Genomic DNA, 22,319 nt, shown 5'->3' with positions numbered 1-22,319 from the left:
ACAGAGCACACCATTATGGCAAATTAGCTTTGTAGTGCGCAATACCCACCTCCTTACAAACACTAGACTCAACACTTTCAAGGCAAAGCTTAATATAATTGAATTTACACACTGCGTCCAAACGATTCGTTAAAACCAGAAAAAAATGTATTAAAGATTACGTTTGTTTGCTTGTTTGCATTAATATGTAACCACCTGGATTCCACGGCGGCGCTGATCCCAAACATACACTTTAATGCATAATACTGTTTGATGTTAAGTACAAAGGGTTGGCCGCCCGAAGAGACAGCAAAGATTTAAAAATGTTCATTGCACGAGAAGTTCCCTTTTCTCTCTGCCAGCTGTTCGGGAGGATGGAAGCACAGGGTGGTGGCAGAGATACAACAACGTCCATGCTAATTCGGCAAACAGCAGACTGGGGTCTTTAGCCAATCGGCCAGAGGCTGTGGCAAATTTGAGCTGCTCAGAGCACAGTTTGGTAAAAATGAGCAAATAAACTGGTGACCGTTTGATAAAGAAAGCCTGAGGAGGCAAAGCAAAAGGGAGCCATAAAACGAACGACCTCATGCCTCATAAATAACTGTAACATAAATGCCACATGAACTTTATTTCGAAAGCGGGCGGTCTAATAAAGACGCTGTTTTTAAAAAGGAGCGGAGAAATACATTGTCGCAAGAATGCCATATCCTCTGCTTTTCCAACTGCTATTACTCAAATCGCAATGACACACGAGACCTTGCCATGCCACCTTTCAGTGCGTAAACTTGCTTCACATCACCTTTTCCCTGCGTCTGCCACCGGTACTCTGTTCTTTTCCTCAATCCCCCTTCGTCTTGCTCTCTCTCTCTATCTCTCTCTCTTGTTCTCACTCTTTTCAAATTGAGACGACAAGATAAGCGATTGCCACAGCTACAGCTGCCTGCTGCTCATTGATAAAACCATATCTAATCCGTCTTGGGCTCCCTACGCCTCCGATGCACTCCTCTCACAGTCTCAGAGTCTGTCAACAGAGAAGGGATCTATCTCTCTTTTTGAACTCTCAGCCACGGCTACAGTTTTTATCAGTGAACTTCTGGGCTTGGAAATGGGGCCCGAATGAGATGGTTGACTTATATCCTCAATGAGCACACATTGGGTGGTCCCATCACGCTTGAGGAGATGATGTCAGCCTTTCCTCTTCTGCTTTATGCCATCTCAAACTGCTCTTCTGCCGATTATGAACAAATGACATGATTTCTATCAATCTGGCTTTTGCACAACAGCAAATAATCTTGGGATGAAAGTGCATGATGTATTTCTCATTTTAAGCAGCGTTGGATTGCTCATGTTTATTCACGAGGCTGTCAGTTTGGAAGCTTTCAGGTTTTTTCAGCTTGTGCTTTGACAATAGAATAAATGGTAGATTTTGTGTACAAAGAATGGTTTGCTTGCACAGATGAAGTTGAAGTGAAAAGAAACAGTGCGACAAGAAGACTGACTTCAGAATTCCCTCTCATATTTCTCATATATCATTTGCTGTCTGAATTACCTGAGAGCATTTTAGCCTCCAGATAGAGGGGGTAGTGGGGGGATTGCCAAAAAAGGTGTCCACTTTGCCAATTAACCCAGTTCCCAAATGACACGGACGTCGTGCTCCCATTTACAAGGCTGATTTTATGAAGCCTGAGATGCATCCATCGCAGAATATTAATGAGCCACGGAGCAATCACTTAGCATATGCAAATCACTACTAGTGTTATTGTTTGTTTCTTTTTACAGGATGATGCACAGAATCAGCCCATTATCCAGCTTGTTGTGATCACTCAGTGTATAAAAAATAGTACACCAAAAAATTCCAAAAAGTCAGATATGGAATTATTAGTTTGTGGTATACAAACCATCCAGTGCATGTCAGGAATATAATATACTAAACTGCACATAGCCCTAAGCCTGTATATGACTGTAACATGTAGCTTAAAACATAAAAACAACAACAACAACAAAACTACTACTCAGTCTTAGAGGGATAGTTCACCCCAAAATGTAAATTCTGTCATCATTTACTCATCCTCACCAAACCTGTATGAGTTTCTTTTTCTGTTGAACACAAAAGAAGAACAGTTGAGAGTCGCCATTTACATATTTATGGAGGTAAATACTATGCAAGCCAATGGCTACTTGTTAACCTGCTACCATAGCTGGGAAGTTACTAGCTAAAAGTACTTTTATTATTATTATTATTTTTTTTTTTAGTAGCAGTGTGGTACTATTTTTGTCTGTCTCTTATCTCTTATCTTAAGAGAGAGTTTACCCACAAATGACAAATCTGCTAATTAGCATTCAGTATTACAAAGTCTTGAGGTTTGAAATGACACGGGGCTGAGCGAATGATGACAGAATTGTAATTTCTGGGTTTAATTTCAGTAGCTCAGTGTTTAATGTAAATTAATACGTAATTATTGAAATTCTGTCACCCCAATATTCACATTGTTTTTGTTTTAGATAAATGCTGCTCATTTAAAAATAATGACATAATCAGATCATTAAAAAAAAAAAAAAAAAAAAAAAAATATATATATATATATATATATATATATATATATACAGTATACACACATATACATATACAATGTAAAAATAGGGTGTCAAAACATTTTATATTGAGATATGCGTGTATATGTGAGATAGGTGTTTGTATGCATAGAAAAAAACAATACTGTCCAGTTTATCAGACATACAGTATATATGAATGTAAAAAATATGGATTTAAATGCATATACACTATAGGATAGGGCTCAGTTTGAGATAACACGTTGCATTATCAGAGAGAGCAGGCCAGTTCAACAAAAGCTAATCTAAGAGCAAAGACCACCATGTGTGTGTAAATAGTTTGGCGGGAGTAGAGCTGAAGAAATGCATTCATTCTTACACAGCACTGTGAGTGTCCTAGCTCGGCTGCAGTGTAGAACTGAAAGACATTTGTGCTTCAGTCAGAGACGCTACTGTCTCATTTATGGACCAGAAAGAGAGGATATCTGAAGGTGTACACAAGCCAATTTATTTTTATTCATGTGCTTTTTTTTTTTTTTTTTTTTCAGTGTTGTTTTGCCATAAACAACATGAAGAACATTATGGTATTTCAGCCATATTATTGATGTGCAATCCAGAAAGAGATGAAGAGATCTGTGCTGATCACAGGATCTGCCCGACGCACCGGACCATCCTACAGTGTTTGAGATATGAGGGCTTTACTTCCCTGGGTCACGGTGAGAATCAAACACAATAACTGCTTTTATGCAGCATGATGAAGAAGATCTACTAAGCTTACATTCACAAAGTCGAGTCGGTCATACTAAAGGCTGTGCAATATAGAGTAGCGCAGCAGTAAATACTAACCAGCTCTTGCGCCTCATTAAACAATAACAACTTGAGCAAATTAACACTCACCCTAAACAAGCATTATTTGTTCTGCAAAGCACTATTGCAGAAGGTAGCATAATGTTCACTGAGCAGCAATGTACGCTATAAACTTTGCATTTCTGATGCTGCGTCCAGCGCTATTTCAAAAGTCTGGAGTCAGGATGTTTTTTTTTACATTATAATTCATAATGTAACAGAATATTTTCTAATAAACATTGTTCTTTTGTACTGTTCATCAAAAATGCACAGCCTCATTGTGCATAAGAAAAAAAAAAAATCTTACCAACCCCAAACTTTTGAACAGTAATGCATATAGTGTGAGAATATGTGACATAATGGTCAAACATAGTCATCTGAATATTTGCATAGATAATGAATTAAAAATCTGTGTAAACGTAAAATAACAACATTGCTTAGCAATTTATCAGCCTAGGCAGCATGGAGGCGGTCACAGTTGATATCCCTCTGCCTTTTGCCTGCTCAGCTGCTGAAAATGTGCTGGTAAAGGACAGCAGTCAGTACTTACTGGACTCAGGGTCAGAGTTGCCGTCACCCTCAGTGCGGCTGTTCGGTGAGGTCTGTTCATAGTACTCTTCCTGAGGGAAGCCTAAGGGCAGAGGCTGGGTGATGCTGGCACCGCTATTGGGCTCCTGCTCTCCGAGCCCGCTGTCACTGCAGCTCTCCTGAGAGCCGTCCGGGAGGTGAAAGGTCACGCGCCGTTGCGTCTGCTAAAATACACACACAGAAAAACACACAGCAGTCAAGCTGAGAAGGCAGTGGCTTCAGGCTTTCAGGAAGGAACAGGAGACTGCATTTTAGAATATTTGTTCCTGTGTACCAGAGTCACAGCTCTGGACCTGCAGCTGTATTTTAAAATGAAAAACATTTCAAATGTCTTATTTTAATCACTGCAAAAAGTGGAAACACAAATGTTATCTTAAAGTTGAAGTGGGTAATATTTCAATCACTGGTATTACCAATGGAGTCACAGAAAATATGAAAATAAAAACGAAGCAAGAACAGGAAAATATATTTCACCAAGTCGGTTTAGTGACTATTTATAGTTGACCTAAATCTTAGAAATGACTTTTGTTAGAATAACTTATACAGTCAGGTTGATTATAGTCCTACTGAAATATTTTTTTTATAACTTGATTAAATATTCTGACTATTCAAAATCATTCAATAAAATACAATAAAAAACGTGAGGAAGAAATACAATAAAATAAAATAGGGAGGACCAGGCAGTTTTCAAAATAAGAAAGCAAATAAATAAAATGATACATTTTCTCAGTTTAAACATTTGATATGTCATCTATGTTGTATTCTGAATAAAATATTGACATCTGAAACCTCCACATCATTGCATTCTGTTTTTATTCACAATTTGTACAGTGTCCCAACTTTTTTGGACTTGTGTTTGTACAAAACATAATAAAAAAGGTTTCTAGAGTGTAGCTGGTTATTATATTGTATTTTTATAATATTATATAAAAAATATTCTTTTTTCTTTTGGTGTAGCTGGTGCCAAATGTATTATATTGCTGAGTATCATTCCAAGGAATAAACAAAATCACATAAACATAAACTTCAGTTATGAGATGACTGCCAGCAAGAACGGCAAAGTATCATTTGATCCATTTTAATAAAATCATTTCCGTCACTACTTGAGACACTGGTTCTACTCGGCTGCTCCTCCAGGAGAATATCAGAGCCTCAGTTTCTCCCTCCGAGCATTGTGTTTCTGATTGATAGAGACTGCCCACAGTCATGCAAACTAGTGATTCTTTTTCACAAGGCTCCACTGCTTTCGACCCACTGGCCCAATTTAGACGGCGGAGGAGGATGTGGATCAAGTAGCTTTAACCAGGCAGATCTGGGAACACTATGTAGATTTTCTTGTTCATAGGAGGAGAACCTCTGTCTCTTCAGGGCTGAAATCGGTATGTAAGGTGACCTTTTTGCGGTCTCTTAAATTGCTGGTGGTTAAGAAGATTCTACAGAAGTCCTTATAAAACAGGGCACCTTTATCTTCTTCTTTATCTAATATCACATTAGACTCAAATATGCCAATACCAGTTTATTTGCTTTTTCATATTTATACCTAGGACAGCCAGTGACATTATTATGGCCAAAATGAAAGGCAAAGCAATTGAATTCACAATGCCAAATTCAATGCAAAGAAAAAAAAAAGCAATGGTACTGATGTGATTGTGTTTGTTTTTTCATTGCTTTGAGTATTTCATATATATGAGTATTCATATTTGACTGGGGAAGAAAAATACCTAAGATATATCCATGCGTTATCAGTATCAGTTGCTCCATGTGCTTTCTATTAATACTTGAAGAAAATACAGTTGAAATTAAAAACACACAGAACATATTTCCTTATATTCTTAAAGCATTGCAAAACGAAATGAAGAATCAAAAGTTAATCATGAGCACATGCTCAAGAGCTCTAGGGAATTTGAACCAGCCTTTTTTGAATGTTTCTCTTCTGTCACTATGATACGCAAATAAAGGTCGTGTTGTGATTTGAGAAAAGGAATGGCTGTAAAAATAAATAGGAAAATAAAATTCCTAATAAAGAACACGTGTTTCCAAAAACAAAATCTCCACAATGCTTACCATTTCATTGTGGGGCTATTGGTGGATTGACAAACCTAAATCCTAACAGTTGGCATGCTGAATGCAAAGTTGTGAAGGTTCATTATAGTTGGTGTTTCTGCCACCTCAGAAGCATTTTCAAAACTGAGAAATCAACAGAAAGTAGTCACAGAATATAAACTACTCCTAAAAAAACTTCAGTAACACCAAGACTTTCTGTATGAATAAAAGAATAAGCAAAATGCTGTCATATGATGCAATGTCAAGGACAATTTTCTACTTTGGAGTGTTTCAAGATGTTCATGCATAAATGAGATCCCTAACATTGCAAAGACTAAAGTCTCAAACCCAAAGAGGCATTTTTTTTAAAAGTTAAGACTTGTCCATGCCCTCCTGAAATGCCTCATTTAAACACACCCCCACGTCTATGTCAATGTGTGGGAAGATTTGCATAACACCGCCCAAATGTTCATGCAAAGAAAGAAGTAACTTTGAGTCTTACTGTAGTCTTGTTGCTTCTGACGTCACAATGTCGTGTCGTCACCATGTCGTGGAAATGCTGTGTTTCGTTGTGAAAGCGAAAATACTTGGTTTGGTCTTTCAAAAGAGGACACAACTAGGAATCAGTGGTTAAAGGTACAGGTTGTAGGACCTGCCATTAGAGGGCGCACTACCAAAACAATAACAATCGAGTGGTTTGATGACACTAAGAAGGAGCGTGGAATGATGGGATTTGTTATCTTCTACCCAAACGCTGACGGCCATCAATCAGACGAAAATATAAATCATGGATTTAACGCGAGTTCAACGATCTGCACGAGTAAATTACATTCAAAGTCAATGCAAAGACGCAATTAGACTATGGATCAGACGCGTCCTCGCGCGGATCTAGAGACACGATGCCCCGCGTTTGGCGTGTATGCCCCATAATACTAATCTTGCTGGTCGTTATAATGACATACGTTTTCTGTAAAGATATGAATCAAAACAACTCACCTGTTGAGTAAAACACAAGCAAGATCAGCATCTCTTTCTAATTGAAGTTTGTCGCGAAGCTACGTCCGCATTTGTCCATGACACTGTTGTCATGTGGTTTCTACATCAGTAAAGGCGGTAAAAAAGGGTAACTAACATAATTGAGAGACAACTGCACTGCCCCGTGTCACTGTTTAGAATGGGAATTTTCTCATAATTTACAAGTAGTTGAAAACCTTAGAGATATTGTTAGTAATCTGCTGGACAGAATAAATAACACTAGCCTAGTGGTTTTTGGATATTTTACTGCAAATATCTTACAAATTGTACCTTTAAGTCATATTTACAACACTGTTCCAGAAAAGTTTAACCCGGATATTCAGATGTTTACAGTGCATTTTTGCAGCACTTTTTCTATAAAGTGGGGTAGTTGCAACTTTGCAAGGACAATCTGGTTCTTCTGACACACAGCCTCTAAGTACTTTTTCATATTTAAAGAATTTGCCAATAACGATTCAAATGTGAGTTCTGAGCAGTGCAGAGGAGCATTTGTTGTTTGTTGTTTCACCGATCATAAATGCAGACATGGTTTTATGTTTACGTGTTGTGATATGCAATCATTAAGTCATTATAATCCATAATTATGGGACATAAATAATGTGTTTTTGGAACCTTAAACAACATAAACACATTGCATTACACCAAATACATAAAATAATATTATTTTTAGCAACGTCATATGACCCCTTTAACATAGCTTATTCATGTTAACAGTTAGCTTATTTAGCATTTAAAATGACAGAGAGAGAGATGATGATCTGAAGCTGATGTGAAAAGTTATATAGTTCTATAGCTATACTGTCATCAGCTATCTGAGGTTAATTTCTCGCTTTAATTATGAGGTTAGTCAGCGTGCTTTTGCAGCTCCACTGCAGAAAGCAGCGTCTGACCTCTGAGTGTGATGTTAAGTGGTTCATCTCTGATCTGAGCTGACAGAACAACAGATTGTCACTGGGGAATTACGCCATCTATAATTCAGAGGCCATGCAGTCGCAATAAGGCGTAAGCTGAACTTTTCATGTTTAAAGCAAACCATACATTAGTTGGCTTGATTTGCATATTTCAAACAGTATATTTGCTGCTTTAGGAATGCAAATTATCATGCATATGATCACAAAACGCTAACATGCCAATGAAAGCATGTCTCATTTATGTCTTGTATCCTCATCTGGGAGAAGTGGCTAGCTGGATTCACTCGTCCATTCACAACTGGCTTGAATTTTGAATAAACTGTACATGAGAAGTCAAAAGCAAGTTTAGCTGCTCTTATTTCCTTTTCCCTCTTTTTTACTGAATATTTAATCAGGATCAGATCTAAATCATCATAATGCCCCTTAAGGGAAATTCATTGCAATTTAGTGCTGTGAAGATGACAACAGTCAGCTGTCCAGAAATGTGCACAAATATCTTTTTAATGCTTCTAATTGCTGTGCTCATTCCAAATCTACTGTCATAATTGATTAAATACAGCTGTCAAGGACAGGAGTTTATAGCCACAGGGCTCCACTCTCTATTATAAGTCTCAATGGACTGCAAAAAGCAAATGAACAAGACACAAAAATTTAAATGTTAACTTTAAGGCATTACATTTCGGAATACTTCAGAATAAAAAAAAAAAAGTTTCTTCAAACCTAAAACACAAACCATTTTACTTATTTAGAGAGGCACAAATCTTCATGAATCACTTGATGTCTGGTCGAAACTGCTGAAATGTCAAAAAAAAAGAAAAAAAAAAAGAAAAATTGTAACACTATGGAGCAACCATTACAATCCTGTGTTTTATTTTTGTTTATTTATATTAACATACCATTTATTAAACTGAAAAGTTCCATGAGTTCTATGAATCCTTAAAGGATTCGTAATTTTGGTAGGCGTAAAAGGATTCACGTTTTGGATACTTTATGTTTTAAAGTCTGTCTTAACATATGCAAACGTCTGCATGTCATCTCTCCTGTCTTCATATTGGTTAAGGTGTGCACGCACTGTGAAACATTATCACTTGTTTAAAGACCCAAGCCAGAAATCCAGAAAACAAACACAAGCTGCTAGAGGAGATACCAAGACCAAACAAAGCCTGTCCAACAGGATAAAACATTACCATCAAAAGTATGTGCATAGAGATAAAAAAAGAGAAATAAGCCAAGTTCTGTAATAAGCCAACTCCTGCCAAAGCCCCTCGCAGGTGGCGACCCAGACAATGTGCAGATGGGGCTGGATTGCTCAGTGAGAGAATTACAGTAGATGGTGCTTATATTAACAGGAAGAAGAACATCAGCGGATCTTCTCCAGAGGGAAGTCACAGATCAGTGCACCACCATGTCCTTTCTTTCAAGCAAAGTCACAACAATACTGTTATTCAGAAACCACCAACCACACACTTTTGTGTGACAAACATTTGCTGTTTGGGATTTACAAGCCAAAGCTGCACGTCTATACAGAGGGTTAATAGGAGCTATAAAAACAAGCTGTGAAAAACCTAATTCCCTCTGCATTGTTTAACAAATGAGATCTCAGGTGCTGTGACTTACAGAAGGAACAGAGATTTATCACCATACTGGGTACGCAATATGTGGTTTGACATAGTAGAATAATAACATTTACTTCTGCTTATAATATAATATAATATAATATAATATAATATAATATAATATAATATAATATAATATAATATAATATAATATAATATAATATAATATATAGCAAGCATACAATAAAAACGGAACAAAATGACAGTAAAGACTTTTATTTAAATAAAGTAAATCTGATAAAAATACATCTGATAAGAACCAAACAATATTTATTGGGGACCAAATTAGGCTATCATAATAATTTCTGAAGGATAGTATTAAACTCTAACTAGTTATTTATTATTATTCAAATATATCACATTATTACTGTTTATACAGTATTTTTATAAATTAACAAACATCTAAAAAATATAATTTACATACATTGATTAATTCTCTGAATACTTTCTGTTTTAAATATTAAACTATACACTCTTAAAAATAAAGGTGCTTCAAAAGGTTAAGCGATGCCATAGAAGAACCATTTTTGGTTCCACATAGAAACATTCAGTCAAAGGTTCTTTAAAGAACCATCTTTTTCTTACCTTTTAATAATCTGAAAAACCTTATTTCACCACAAAGAGCTTTATGGAACCATTTATACAAAAGGGTTCTTCTACGGCATCGTTAAAGCACTTTAGTCATGTGGAGTGACCCCATAAGCTGTTGCAGTCGCTTCCCATCATCCCAGCTCTGCAGATCCAGGCAGGGGTGATCTCCAGCAGTGGAGTACCGTGAAATAGCATTATGGTTAATTTTCTCATTTGCTGCTGCTCATGAACCAGTAAGGCACCAACAGCCATCTCTCCAGGTCTGCGCTCAAGCTCAGCTGAGAAACGTGAGCTGCCTCTCCTCACTTCTACTCGCTTCCTGCAAATAAACTGAACATTCAAGGCCTGAACACAGTGATATGCTTGATTTTGAGACTGCGGAGATGTTGTTTTAACCGTTTTGTTTTGACCCAAGTTATACAAAACCACAAAACCAACCAAATTGGTTATTAGATGGGTTCTAATCCAAACCACATGTGTTTTAAACGGGGTATGTTCTTAAAAGAAAAATATAAAGATATCAGTTACTGAGACAAATGAGTAGTGGGTGCAAAGGTCATTGACAGACTTGTAGGTTCTCATCAGCTGAAGGTGAAAACGCTTTGTCTTGTTTCACATTTTGTTGCCAAAGGGCTCAGTGAAGTATGTGAGTAATGACACTGAATTTAGAACAACGCTTTGATGGTACCGCCGCTCACAGGGACAGCAAGTTTTGACTACACCTCAACTACACATGGCAGCAGTGTTCAAGGGATTTGAAGTTGACATGGATGGCCGCCTCGAGAGCAACATAATTAACTAAATGCCGAAGATTACAGATCGCTCTAATCATAACTTTGTGCACGCTGACCCTGGGTTAGCACTTCATGATAATGAAAAGATCATCCATGCTGGGGCAAGCACTTCAGAAACAAAAAAAGAACAATCTCCAACCCTGCCGAAAGCCCCTTCCACGTATCAAGAACCCTGATTCACCAGGCATTTGCAAGTGACATTTGCTCAGAATAAATGGCTTTTGAAAGAGCAGAATCAGACGACTGCTTGTTAAATCTGTTGTAGTTCTGACAAGAGCTGATAAAAAAATGAAAAACAACTGTCAGTTCATTAGGCATGTGATGGCCAAGGCACTGAAATAATTGCACTCTAACTATCCTGAAATTTTAAGCAAACCAGAGGTGACAAATGAGTGTGAGCCATTCCAAAGAGTAGGACTTTTTTTTCAATTTGCTGAAAATACAATTGCATTCTGTGGCTTTCAGTCAATCTCTAATAGCTTTGATGCCAAATACACTGAATTTAAGTGTTCTCAAAATTGACATATTTGCATTCAAAAATCACAGCCTTTCTCAAATGCTCCCCGGGCGCCGCAGTAAAGCTTCCGTGTGTGTGTGTGTGTATTTGGTTGAGTGAAATGCAGAGCACAAATTCTGATTAGGGTTACCATAATTGGCTACACGTGATGTCAAAGCTTTATTTTTCAGCATCATTACTCCAGTCTTCAGTGTCACATGGTCCTTCAGAAATCATTCTAATAAGCTGATTTGCTGCTCAAGAAACATTTCTCATTATTATCATAGTTTTCCAGGATTTTGTTGAATTCAAAAGTTTTAAAAGAACCTCATTTAATTGACATTTAAAGATTCTGTAACATGCCTTTATGGTCACTTTTAAACAACTTAATGCAAAACTTCTGAAAATCTAACCCTAACCCTTTTTTTTTTACAAGTGCAACTTGTGAGAGAGTAGGTCAAGTTCACTGCCCTAAGCTTAAATAAAAAGTGAATGTAGATTAGAGTTTACGACAGGCTCCTTTTAGTTTCTTAGTAGCTTAGACAGTTTGGCAGCGGGGTCAAGGGGTTTAGGTAAAGACTGTTAATGAGGACAGTTGTCCTCTGCTCCAATTATTGTCCAGTAACAAAGCTACATGTGCTTTAGACAGCCGCGTCCAAACCAGGCTACAAGACCATCACAGAGAAGTTCAACAATGACTTTTCACCTTGAACTACATTTATGGAGTTGAGACACAGCTCCCAAAATCAGACCCCTTTGATTGAGAAGCCACATCACATGTATTTACCTCTGCGAAACTGTTTCTATGTGTCTGATTACGTATTGATTTGGGTGGTGGAGCAGAGTGAGTCTGCAGTCAGCTATGATTACAGCATTAGAAGGTTGACAGAGCTTGTGGTGGAATACGCTCTCTGCTCTATGTGAACCTCAAATCAGGACTTCACAGGCAGTCACTGACTCAGATGAGACATTCGTGCATGTCACGGGGAGAACTGCATATCGAATGAAGCATCAAAAATTAACAATAAATAGTAACATGCCTCCAAAATGAGAACAAAAGACGCCTGCAAGGCAGCAAAATAGCATTCCCCCGAGGGACTGTGTAATAGCTCAGGAAGAGATAACGTCGTTTAATTTTTAATCACAGATTGTGTTTTCTTTGTTTCAAGGATAATAAATGAGCAATTTGATATTGAATAGAAAAGCAGGATTGTGATGTCGCAGGAGCAACGGTGATGAAGAAATGGCGAGGACCACGGGATGTGAGATTGACGGTTGCGTCTTTTGATCTGCTTGTGAACGGAAAGCAAGTATTCGTGTCAACAAATCAACAAATCACAGAGAAGAGGGCCCACGGGTATCTGCAGCGGAGCAATACGGGACAGGCTGACTGATGTGGCCTGTCAGGTCTTCAAGGCTTCAGACAATGTGGCTACAGAGTAGCGTGGGACCATGGCGGCGAAAAGCCCCCCTTCAGACGCCACCGACGTAATTGCTTCTGTCGTGGAAAACAACTAAGATTCATCAAGGCAAATAAATATTTACACAGAGGCCTCTGGTGTACCCGTTTAAAACGAGATGTAGATCTCAACAGGCACAAAGTTGTATCTTCTGGCAGTGTTATAAGTGGAACGGCTCCTACAAAGTTTCACATTCAGCCAACTATCATTACACGAGTTTAGCTCCAAGAGAAGAACACACTGGAAATGGGACAGCCAGCTTTGGTGTCAAGATGAACAATATGGAGCTTTGGAATATGGTCTTAAAAAGCATATTCTTGTTTTTAAATAGATGGTTCCATTCGATTTGGAAAGTAGGCTAAGAAAGCCTTGCTTGGTGGTGTTTAGCCCCGTAAACAGATTAATAACTAAATGCTTTCACAGCATGGCTTGGCAACATCGTAAAATCATATCTTGATATTTTTAGGCTGCATGGCGACATACAATGTATATCTCGATATTTCTACAAAGTGGGCTAAATGTACAGTTTTGTTTTCACACAATGGCTAAATTATGCTTGCAAAGCATTTTATTTCAGGGCAGATGACTCTTAAGGCTGTTAAGGTTTCGCGGCTGGGTTTCAACAACTTTCACAGTCTTCTTAATGCAGTTAATGGTGCTGTTGTAAATGGTGTAGGAGATTTGAAATATTTCCACTTTTGAATGCAACCTAATTATAACAGATGAAAGGTTTTTGCTGCTCATCTTATCTTTTAGATCAGAAGAATATGTATATTATTTAATTTGATTTTTTCTGTATATATATATATATATATATATATATATATATATATATATAAAGCTGTAACTGGGGCATTACCCTTTTAAAAGGTACACATTTCGTACCTTATTTAGGGTTTCTTAAGTACCTTAAAAGTACATATTAGAAGGTAAAGTTTACTTATGGAAAATAGCAGTTAAAATATATACATTACATGCAAAAATTTTTGATTTAAATGTGGCAAAAGCACAGACAGCATGAGACTTTTTATCATTTACTGATGAGAGTACTCGCATGAAACAGCATCTCTATCATAACATGCATCTGTCAGAGTACTTGACATGGCAAGCCACGTTAAACTATACGATTAAGGTAGTTTAAAGCACTTATTTTACAGCATGTCTCATGTTTGGATGATGCAGTTTCCCCACTGCAGCTCACTCTGTTTTTTGCAATTTTTCAGATGCACTCTCAATGTCAAAATACTGTATCAATATAAACTATATAGTCTTACCCCATCACTATTATCATTTTTGAAAATATATTAATGCATCTTACAAAGTTCCAGCACCAAGCCCTTTTTCACCCTATATCTTGTCACCAAAGAATAATTTATACATCATGCTCAACGAAAGCATTTCTTTAGCTGTTATTTGGAAACATTAACAACCTGTGCTCTTGGCCAGTATCTGCCCACATTGACTTATCCGAACCAGGGAAAATATATATCCTATTTGTTTTACAATTACTTTGACAAACACAATAGAAAGCCTCGGTTAAAGTCTCCCAGACATCTCTTCTCGTGTCACAGATTGAATTGATTCATCAGAAGGCATTGAGACATCTCAGCTTGTGAATTTATTGCCCTTGAATCATGCGGTTGTTCGAGAAGACAAACACTGCCGTGCGCCAATCCATCTTGAGGCTGAAAATAATAATCAACAAATTAATTAGCTCATTAGGTTAAAACCATGAATGGAACCATGCTTTCACTACAGGGAGCCCTTTTTAGCGGGAGATGCATGTGCTGGGAGTTAATGTGAGCTTTGTCCTTGCACCGGGTGACCAAAATGTACTATTCAGATTTAATTGAGAGTGTAATGCGCACGGAAATTGTCAAAAGATTGAAACCAGAGACATATATTTGAATGAAATGTGCTGTTGTAATTCAGATACTGAAGTCATGTTTATTTTTATTGTAGTCAACTAAACCATTGATATAAAATGATGTGCACAAACATGTTGTTATGCACTCAACATAATGCTATTTTCTTCAACTATATTTACACTCTAAAAAGAAATTCAGTGGACATATTACCACAGCTTAAATGCATGGTTGCAAGTTAACAGATCTAATTGGTTAATTTAATTACACCCCACCTTTTAAGTCGCAAGCATTGTTAATGTGTTCTGTTGATCAGCTTAATACTGTGTGTAAATTAGACTCAAATTTCTGCATTCATTAATTTAAAAAAAGGTACTGTTCTTAATGAAAACTTAATGAAATTGTCTGAAAATTGGAGAGTGGGTTTTTAGTTCCCAGCATGCTTTGAAAAGGATGAGTTGTGGAGGATAAATGTAGAAATTAAGTGTTATTTTATGTTATGTAATAAAGGGAAAGATATTTGATGTATAAAAGAGTTCATATTATATTATTGTGTCGAAGAGAAGTGCTCATGGTTAGACGGTGGAAACATGAAGGTCTTGTTTGTTAAATGTCATACTAAATAAGCTTCATTTAGCATTATTTATATTGCATGCTGGATAAGAAACAATTAGAATGTGCTCTGCTACCTATTGTTTACCTAATAATTTCCATTAATGAAAAAAAAAAAAATGTTATATGGACTATATTTAAAGGAAAAAAACTAACTGTACAAGGGCATGTTGTATTCTGGCAGTAATGCAGAACATAGACATGTCAGAATGAAGACATATTCTGAATGATGAAAAGAGGAATTCTAATCAGAAGTAGTCTTGATGATTCAAAGAAAAGTAGAAACCTTCAAATTAATCAGATTTCTCTTAGCTGAACATCCAGCACAGATCTAAAGGAGTACATTGTACATTGTTGTATTTCAATCTATGGCAAAAGGATGAGTCAATGACCTTGGCCTGGCCGCAGTTGATCTACAGGCCAGTGTTTCATCAGGGCTTCCACATGTATGCCTGACAGGAAAATGTGGAGATAAGTGCATTTGTTGGCGCAGCACTTCAAAGAGACGGAGTGTGTCTCAGTGAGCAATGGCAGAGAAGCATGAACCAGGCCTTTGATCATCCCCATCTTTCTGATCATTAAAATATTGAATTAATAATTGATTAAAAATACCAGGGCTTATTGTGTTGCGTCTCAGAATCCCAATTTATTTCAACCTTGAAGTCGCCTTTTCCTCTAAACAAATAAGTGAAACAGTATTATTTTAGAATGACTGAGATACTATTATAGTTTTATTAATATTTTGAATTAGGTTTTATTTTTACATTTGCTGTGTCCGTTTAATTTTTGGTTAAAATTTTACTTTTTTTGTGTGTGTGCATTTTTGTCATTTTCCTTTTTACATTTTAGTTTGTACAGTATACATTTTTATTTGAGTCATTTTAGAACATAATTTTTTAAAATTAGTATTAGTTTTTTATTTTATATATATATATTATATATATATATGTGTGTGTGTGTGTGTGTGTGTGTGTTTTAATATAACTATATAGTTTGTATTCATTTTAACCCCTTTGCGTGCAAACATCGCTGACGGCCCCAGTTTATTATTGTTTCACTTTCACAGCACATTAAACATCACTGTCTTACTTCATCTGGACAAACTGTGCATCAATGGAAAGTTTAAAGACTCAAGCTTCGATATTTGACCAATATTTTGATAAAACATTGTTGCAGTGACAGATATTTAGTGATTTATGTCAGGAGTGCAAAATAATAAATCCGTATTATGCCACATTTTGAATAGAAATTCACAACTCACTCATATAAAGTCACGTCAAGAGCGGTTTATTTGTGTTCACATAGACTCACTGAACAGCGTCAATAAGGATTTACAGACCAAAGATGCATATCTGCGGAGATATATGGATATATTTACTGATGTTTACTTCATATTTCTTCAGACAGAATCGTCATTTCTATTCATTTTCCACGGATTTACGCGATCAGATGATAAACAGCCTCTCCCAGCGATCTCTGTGTGCGTGCAGTAGTCACAGCTCGTGCGGTGTGTGACTCAGACTCTGATTGGGTCTTTCAAACATCAATCTTAGAGTTTCATATCTGGACACCGCCCCATCGTGTCACATGCTTCCTGCACACTTCCTGGTAGTTATCTGGCCAAAACAACACTGAAACACCTCTGTACACACAAAATATCCGAATAATAAAGCCGCGATTACGATAGTAAAGCTTGGTATGAGAATTTCTTGAGATCTGGGGCGTTTTTATAAAAAAAATCGAAAATGTACATCGGAAATGCTAACTAGTGCAGCGATGAAAAAGGCTACAAATAACATATTTTTACAACAGTAAACGACCAAATTCCACCCCTGATCGCTAAAGGAAGTTATTATAAACACTCGATCGGGGTTTAAAGTGAGTTTTGAGTAAAAGTGTACTAATAATTTCATAAATTGTCAGATGTAGCTTGATGCTAACGTTAGCACCAATGCTACTAATAGCAGGTGCTTTTCTTCTTCATAATGCATTTTTGTCTCAATAATTCACGTAAGGTCGTAAGAAAATGTTTTGTTGTATTTTTATAGTAAGACTTTTGATAAATAAGGGCTAAATGCAAAGAGAGACTGAAGTGAGATCGCTGCTTTGTTGCTTTGTAAAGCCTGAAAAACCACAATCAAGGCTAATAAAGGTGGAATAAAAACAAAAGAATAATGATAAAAGAATAATGCGGATAATGTGTCATACTTGGCGGAGGTGTGAAAGAACCGTTTGGTGAGAACAATACAATCATGATTCGGGCAGTTTTCAACAGTGAAACATACACAAAGAGCACAGGAAAGTTTACATGTGAGATCTTACAGAGATGACAAGGGCCATAAATCAATCTGATTAGCCTTCTCTAAAAACACACATGACATGGCCTTAGAAAATATTTCATAAAATTCACAGTTTTACAGATTCGATTATGAAATTTTTTATGAAGTCTTGGAAGACTTGTGGCCTTAGCTACACTGTGTTTTCAAACTCATTTCCTACATCAACATTTTTTTAAATACATTTAAAACATATGTTTTTAATATTTTTATTTTTGTTTTTATGTTTGAGCTTATATATCTCTATTATCATAACAGTCTGAGTGATTCTGATTCCTGAACAGTAAACTTTAAAGTGTCAGCTTTGTGAACAAAGGTTGATTATTTATCTAGTCAGAAAGAATCATGAGCAGAAACCTTTTTATTTTGGGTATGTAATTTCGGTCTCCATGCCAAAAAAGGGGGGTTACTAGTAAGGGGTTAATTACAGTTATTTTAGAACATTAAAATGAACGAGAAATGTTGCCATGTCAACTAGCTGAAAAAATTATAAAAAAATAAAGCTTTTTATATTATTTCACATAATGTTTAGTTTATTTACAGTAACAATAAACCTAATATGTGTGGTTTTAGTTTTAACTTCATTAACCCTGAAATGTGTCTACCTGTAACATAAAAACACATTGTCTTTTGTGAGATCAATTCCATACTGCTGGAAATCATGCAAATTGTGAGTCCATTTGCAGTGCCTTTAAATTGAGTTCCCGCAATCAAACGGGTCACTGAAAATATCAGCTCGAGTAAAACATAAGTATTTTGAACATTGTGCATTTTGTAATTCCATTGCTATAACTGTACCCAGTTGCACTACTCCTTTTTGCTTTATACCAAATTAAACACAAGCCATAATATATTCACGGCTAAGGATCCTGCTCAATAGCTGCTCAAATTAATGCTCATTCATCTAAACTCACCATCCTTTTGGCTCCCCGTTTCTTCGTTTAGTATTCTGGCAGTACATGAATAAACATCGCAAGTGTTCTCGTTTAGCAAGCCATATGTTTGAGGTGTTTTAAGCACTTGAGCCTTGTGGTGCAGTGCTATTGTTTAAGATGTCCTTGCTGGGGTCACAGCCCTCTTGTGATGTCTGGGATGAGGAGGAAACATTCACTTTGGGCTCACAATCCTCAGCGGACTACTTGTTTAGTGTTGTCCTTCAATCGCTCTCTATCCCAAACCTGTCTGGATCTGGCGTGTTGAGGTGCTATTATGGGCAAATTTCAGACCCACCACCAGGCTGGAACTGCACTGTTTATAGCTGGACTAAGCTCACACCCCAGGGAGGCCAAATCCCAGCACTGCTTTAAAGCTTATGTCTTTATAAAACCAAATGCTTTGGCAAAAAAAAAAAAAAAAAAAAAAAAAAAATCATAAATAAATAAAAGAAATCTGTCTTGTCAAAGTGGCCTGGAATGTAGGACGAAACCTACGATGAGCATAACCTTCTTCAACAGTCACCCTGCTCTGTCAGGACTAGAAGAATGATGCTCCACTGTGCTCACCCCTTCAATAAAGCTAAAATATATTGCTTGTTTGCAGCCAAGCTCATGCCTCAGCAAAGACAAAGAACTCTTCGTTTTGCCCTTAGGACTGAACAAACGCAGATGGAGGACTACTATTACTGTGACAGCAATATTTCCATATCGATCCTATCTGGGGGGAAAAAAAAGAAAAGAAAGGTGGCTGGAAAAATCTAGTATCATCATCATATATAATCCCATAACATAATAATATAATCACTATTCATCAAAAAATATTCGCCAAATATAAACTCCAAAAATTATGTTATTTGGGTAAAATGGGTCTAAAGACTTTGTTGAAGGTTTTTCTTTTCTTTCAGAACAATAAACAACAACAGTACCTTCGTAAACACTATTTGTAATTCAATAAACAAAAAACTGATTCATCATTTACCGAACTAGTCATTTTACATAAATATACAGTATGTAAATATTACTCGGGCATAATCAGCAAGGACACATCCTGCAAGAAAGAAAATAATTTCTTCCCTCCTTCGATATGACTGTATTGTATAAGAACTTGTTATTATTAAAACCATAAATAAATAAATATATAGTATTATTGTACTGCAAAATAGACCATAAATACATTATATAAAATATAACAACAACAATAGTAATTTATTTACTGTAATAATGATAATGGTGACATTTTAGATTAAGGAACACATACAGTATTCACCAAAACAAAAACAAAAAAACATGCTGCTTATTAATAGTTAATAGTTTATAATAGTTTATTTATTAATAGTTATTAAGTTAAAAGATATTGGGTCGGGTTAATGGATCTAGAATATGGTCATGCAGAATAAGCCATTAATATGTGTCTAATAAGTAAATAGTGACAATTGGTAATAATTAGGGATGCACGATAATATCGGCACAACATCGGTATCGGCCGATAAAAGCTTAAAATGACCATTATCGGTATCGGCCGATATGAATATTTCTGCCGATGAGCCAAACCGATATTCTCCAAGTGAAATAATTGACCTGTTTTTCAGATGTGAATGTCTGTCTACATTTGTAAAATAATAAATTTATGGTAGAATCAGTACAGAAGAGATACATGGATTTCTCTTCAGTAAAATTAAAGTTTAAATATATCAGTATATATTTGTAAATATATCAGTATATATTTGTATATATATCGATATCGGTATCGGCATCGGCCAAAATTATTTAGAAAATATCGGCATATCGAATATCGGCCAAAATCCAATATCGTGCATCCCTAGTAATAATCAAGTAATAATCATAAACAATTATCCTACATTGGATCACGAGCTGCCAGGCTACACTCAAACACGAGGCAGCCAGTTATACTTGTCAACACTGATTTTTACACATAATTATATGTTGGAATTATAACAGTCAATTTAATAAAAACCAACACATTTTCATTTAGACTCAATGTACTGTTCTAAAACCAGTTTTCGGAACACACGTAAAAATGTAAATGTATGTTATTCTCATCTCTGTCTCAATGAAGTCTTTTTCTGTCTTCGGTCTAACCCGCGATGGAGTCTGAGGAGCAGTGTTCTCTTGCTGTATTCAATGCTTCAAATAGCTGCTCTCATGACTGGGGACTCCTTGGCAGGAAGTGCCATGTAATATGCTAAAACAGTGACAGGACGGTCAAGCACAAGCTGTCGTAGTACCTCAGCCGCGCAGAGCTGTCTGGCAGGCCTTGGACCTCCACCTCAGCTGTTAAGTGGAGGTGAAAGAATCACGTGACCTGCCATCAGACAGTTGCCCAGGGAGCCTTGTTTATGTGCCTGTATTCGGTGAAATACAGCGCAGCTTTCAATGTGTAATATCTCACTGCACCTTGTTCCACTGAAGCATGTGCACAACCGCCCACTCGCGTAGACACGTATAGTTGAAGCATATGCCCACCTCCAAACATAGCAACATCATAAACTGTAATTGGGCATATGCGGACTAATGGGGGGAAGTGGTTGACACTCGGTATCACATGATGATTTCTCCCTCAGATGCAATTATGTAGAAACCATCTGAAGAGGAAGTTCAAGGCATTTCACCAATCCCAGCAATCTCGTCGCCATTTCTATTTGCATAAATTGCACTGCTAACAGGCAGATGCTATTTTGACATGCTACATAATTGCCTGACTCGATCAACCTAAATGCTCTTAACGCAAATATCCGATATCTATAACTATAAATAATACAAATATTTAATTTGTGAGTAAAACTCGGCATTGACTAAGATATTCAAAAAGAGTTTTGTTCACTAAAAATATTCTAGATAGATAGATAGATTATATTACGCCATAAAATGCGACTTCCAGAACTTATCCTCTAATGTACCCTGAGAAATATTCACTGAAGTAAAAATAGTGATAACTAGCTCCAGCCACCCGTTTATCATTTCACATTGTGTTTAAAGATGTTTTCCTCACACTTTTAAAGGTCAACACTGCCCAGTTTTGTTAAGTGTGTTTTGGCACATCGCCACTGCAGATTTCGCTCCCACTATGGGAAAATGGTGCGCAAGATGTGAAATGATCAATCCTGCGCTGCTCATTAATGTCTGAGACAGCAGGAGTTTAAAGTGGAAGTATTCATGTGATTAATTCTTCTTCTTGCTTCAGGAATGCGCGGAGAGCTGCACATATTTACAACTAGCATCTGTTCCTCCAATACCAGGACAAACACAAAAATACTTTGCATATTAGTCTCATATTAGAATATCAATAAATACGCCGCCCTTTGACAGTTTCATTTCATTCTTCGTCGGTTTAAAACCCAAGGCACGGTGCATCCATTTCTGTTGATTAGCTGAGAACACGTAAGCATAGCTCAACACGTCGCCACATGATCGCAGTTTGATATGTTGCCACCTTCTAGTGACACCTCTATCTGTGTTCCAACAGATTCTCATTTAACACATGCAGGTTTGTTGCCTTTTCATCAACTTATTACTATTAAGTGCTCCTTATTTCCCTGAACAATTCCTGCCCAACTCACACTTAGAGACCTGTATTGATCCTCACGGTACACGCCATCCCCTCCTGATTTCATTAGGCCCTGTGCTGTTAATTACTCCACACT

General features: G+C 36.8%; 1 protein-coding gene across 2 annotated transcripts in view; it reads right to left on the bottom strand.

Annotated features, from left to right (window-relative positions):
- The window catches only part of LOC128026944 (protocadherin-11 X-linked-like), a 151,364-nt gene that overhangs the window by 58,885 nt on the left and 70,160 nt on the right, over nucleotides 1–22,319 (bottom strand). For both annotated transcript variants that reach the window (XM_052614235.1, XM_052614234.1), the window contains exon 5: nucleotides 3,926–4,127. In XM_052614235.1, the coding sequence (XP_052470195.1) occupies nucleotides 3,926–4,127 (202 nt within the window). The remainder of the gene's footprint in view (nucleotides 1–3,925; nucleotides 4,128–22,319) is intronic.

This window comes from Carassius gibelio, chromosome A14, assembly GCF_023724105.1.
Source record: "Carassius gibelio isolate Cgi1373 ecotype wild population from Czech Republic chromosome A14, carGib1.2-hapl.c, whole genome shotgun sequence".
Classification (NCBI taxonomy): domain Eukaryota; kingdom Metazoa; phylum Chordata; class Actinopteri; order Cypriniformes; family Cyprinidae; genus Carassius; species Carassius gibelio.
Note: the sequence above shows the minus strand (reverse complement) of the source record. Positions and strands in the feature narration are given on the sequence as shown.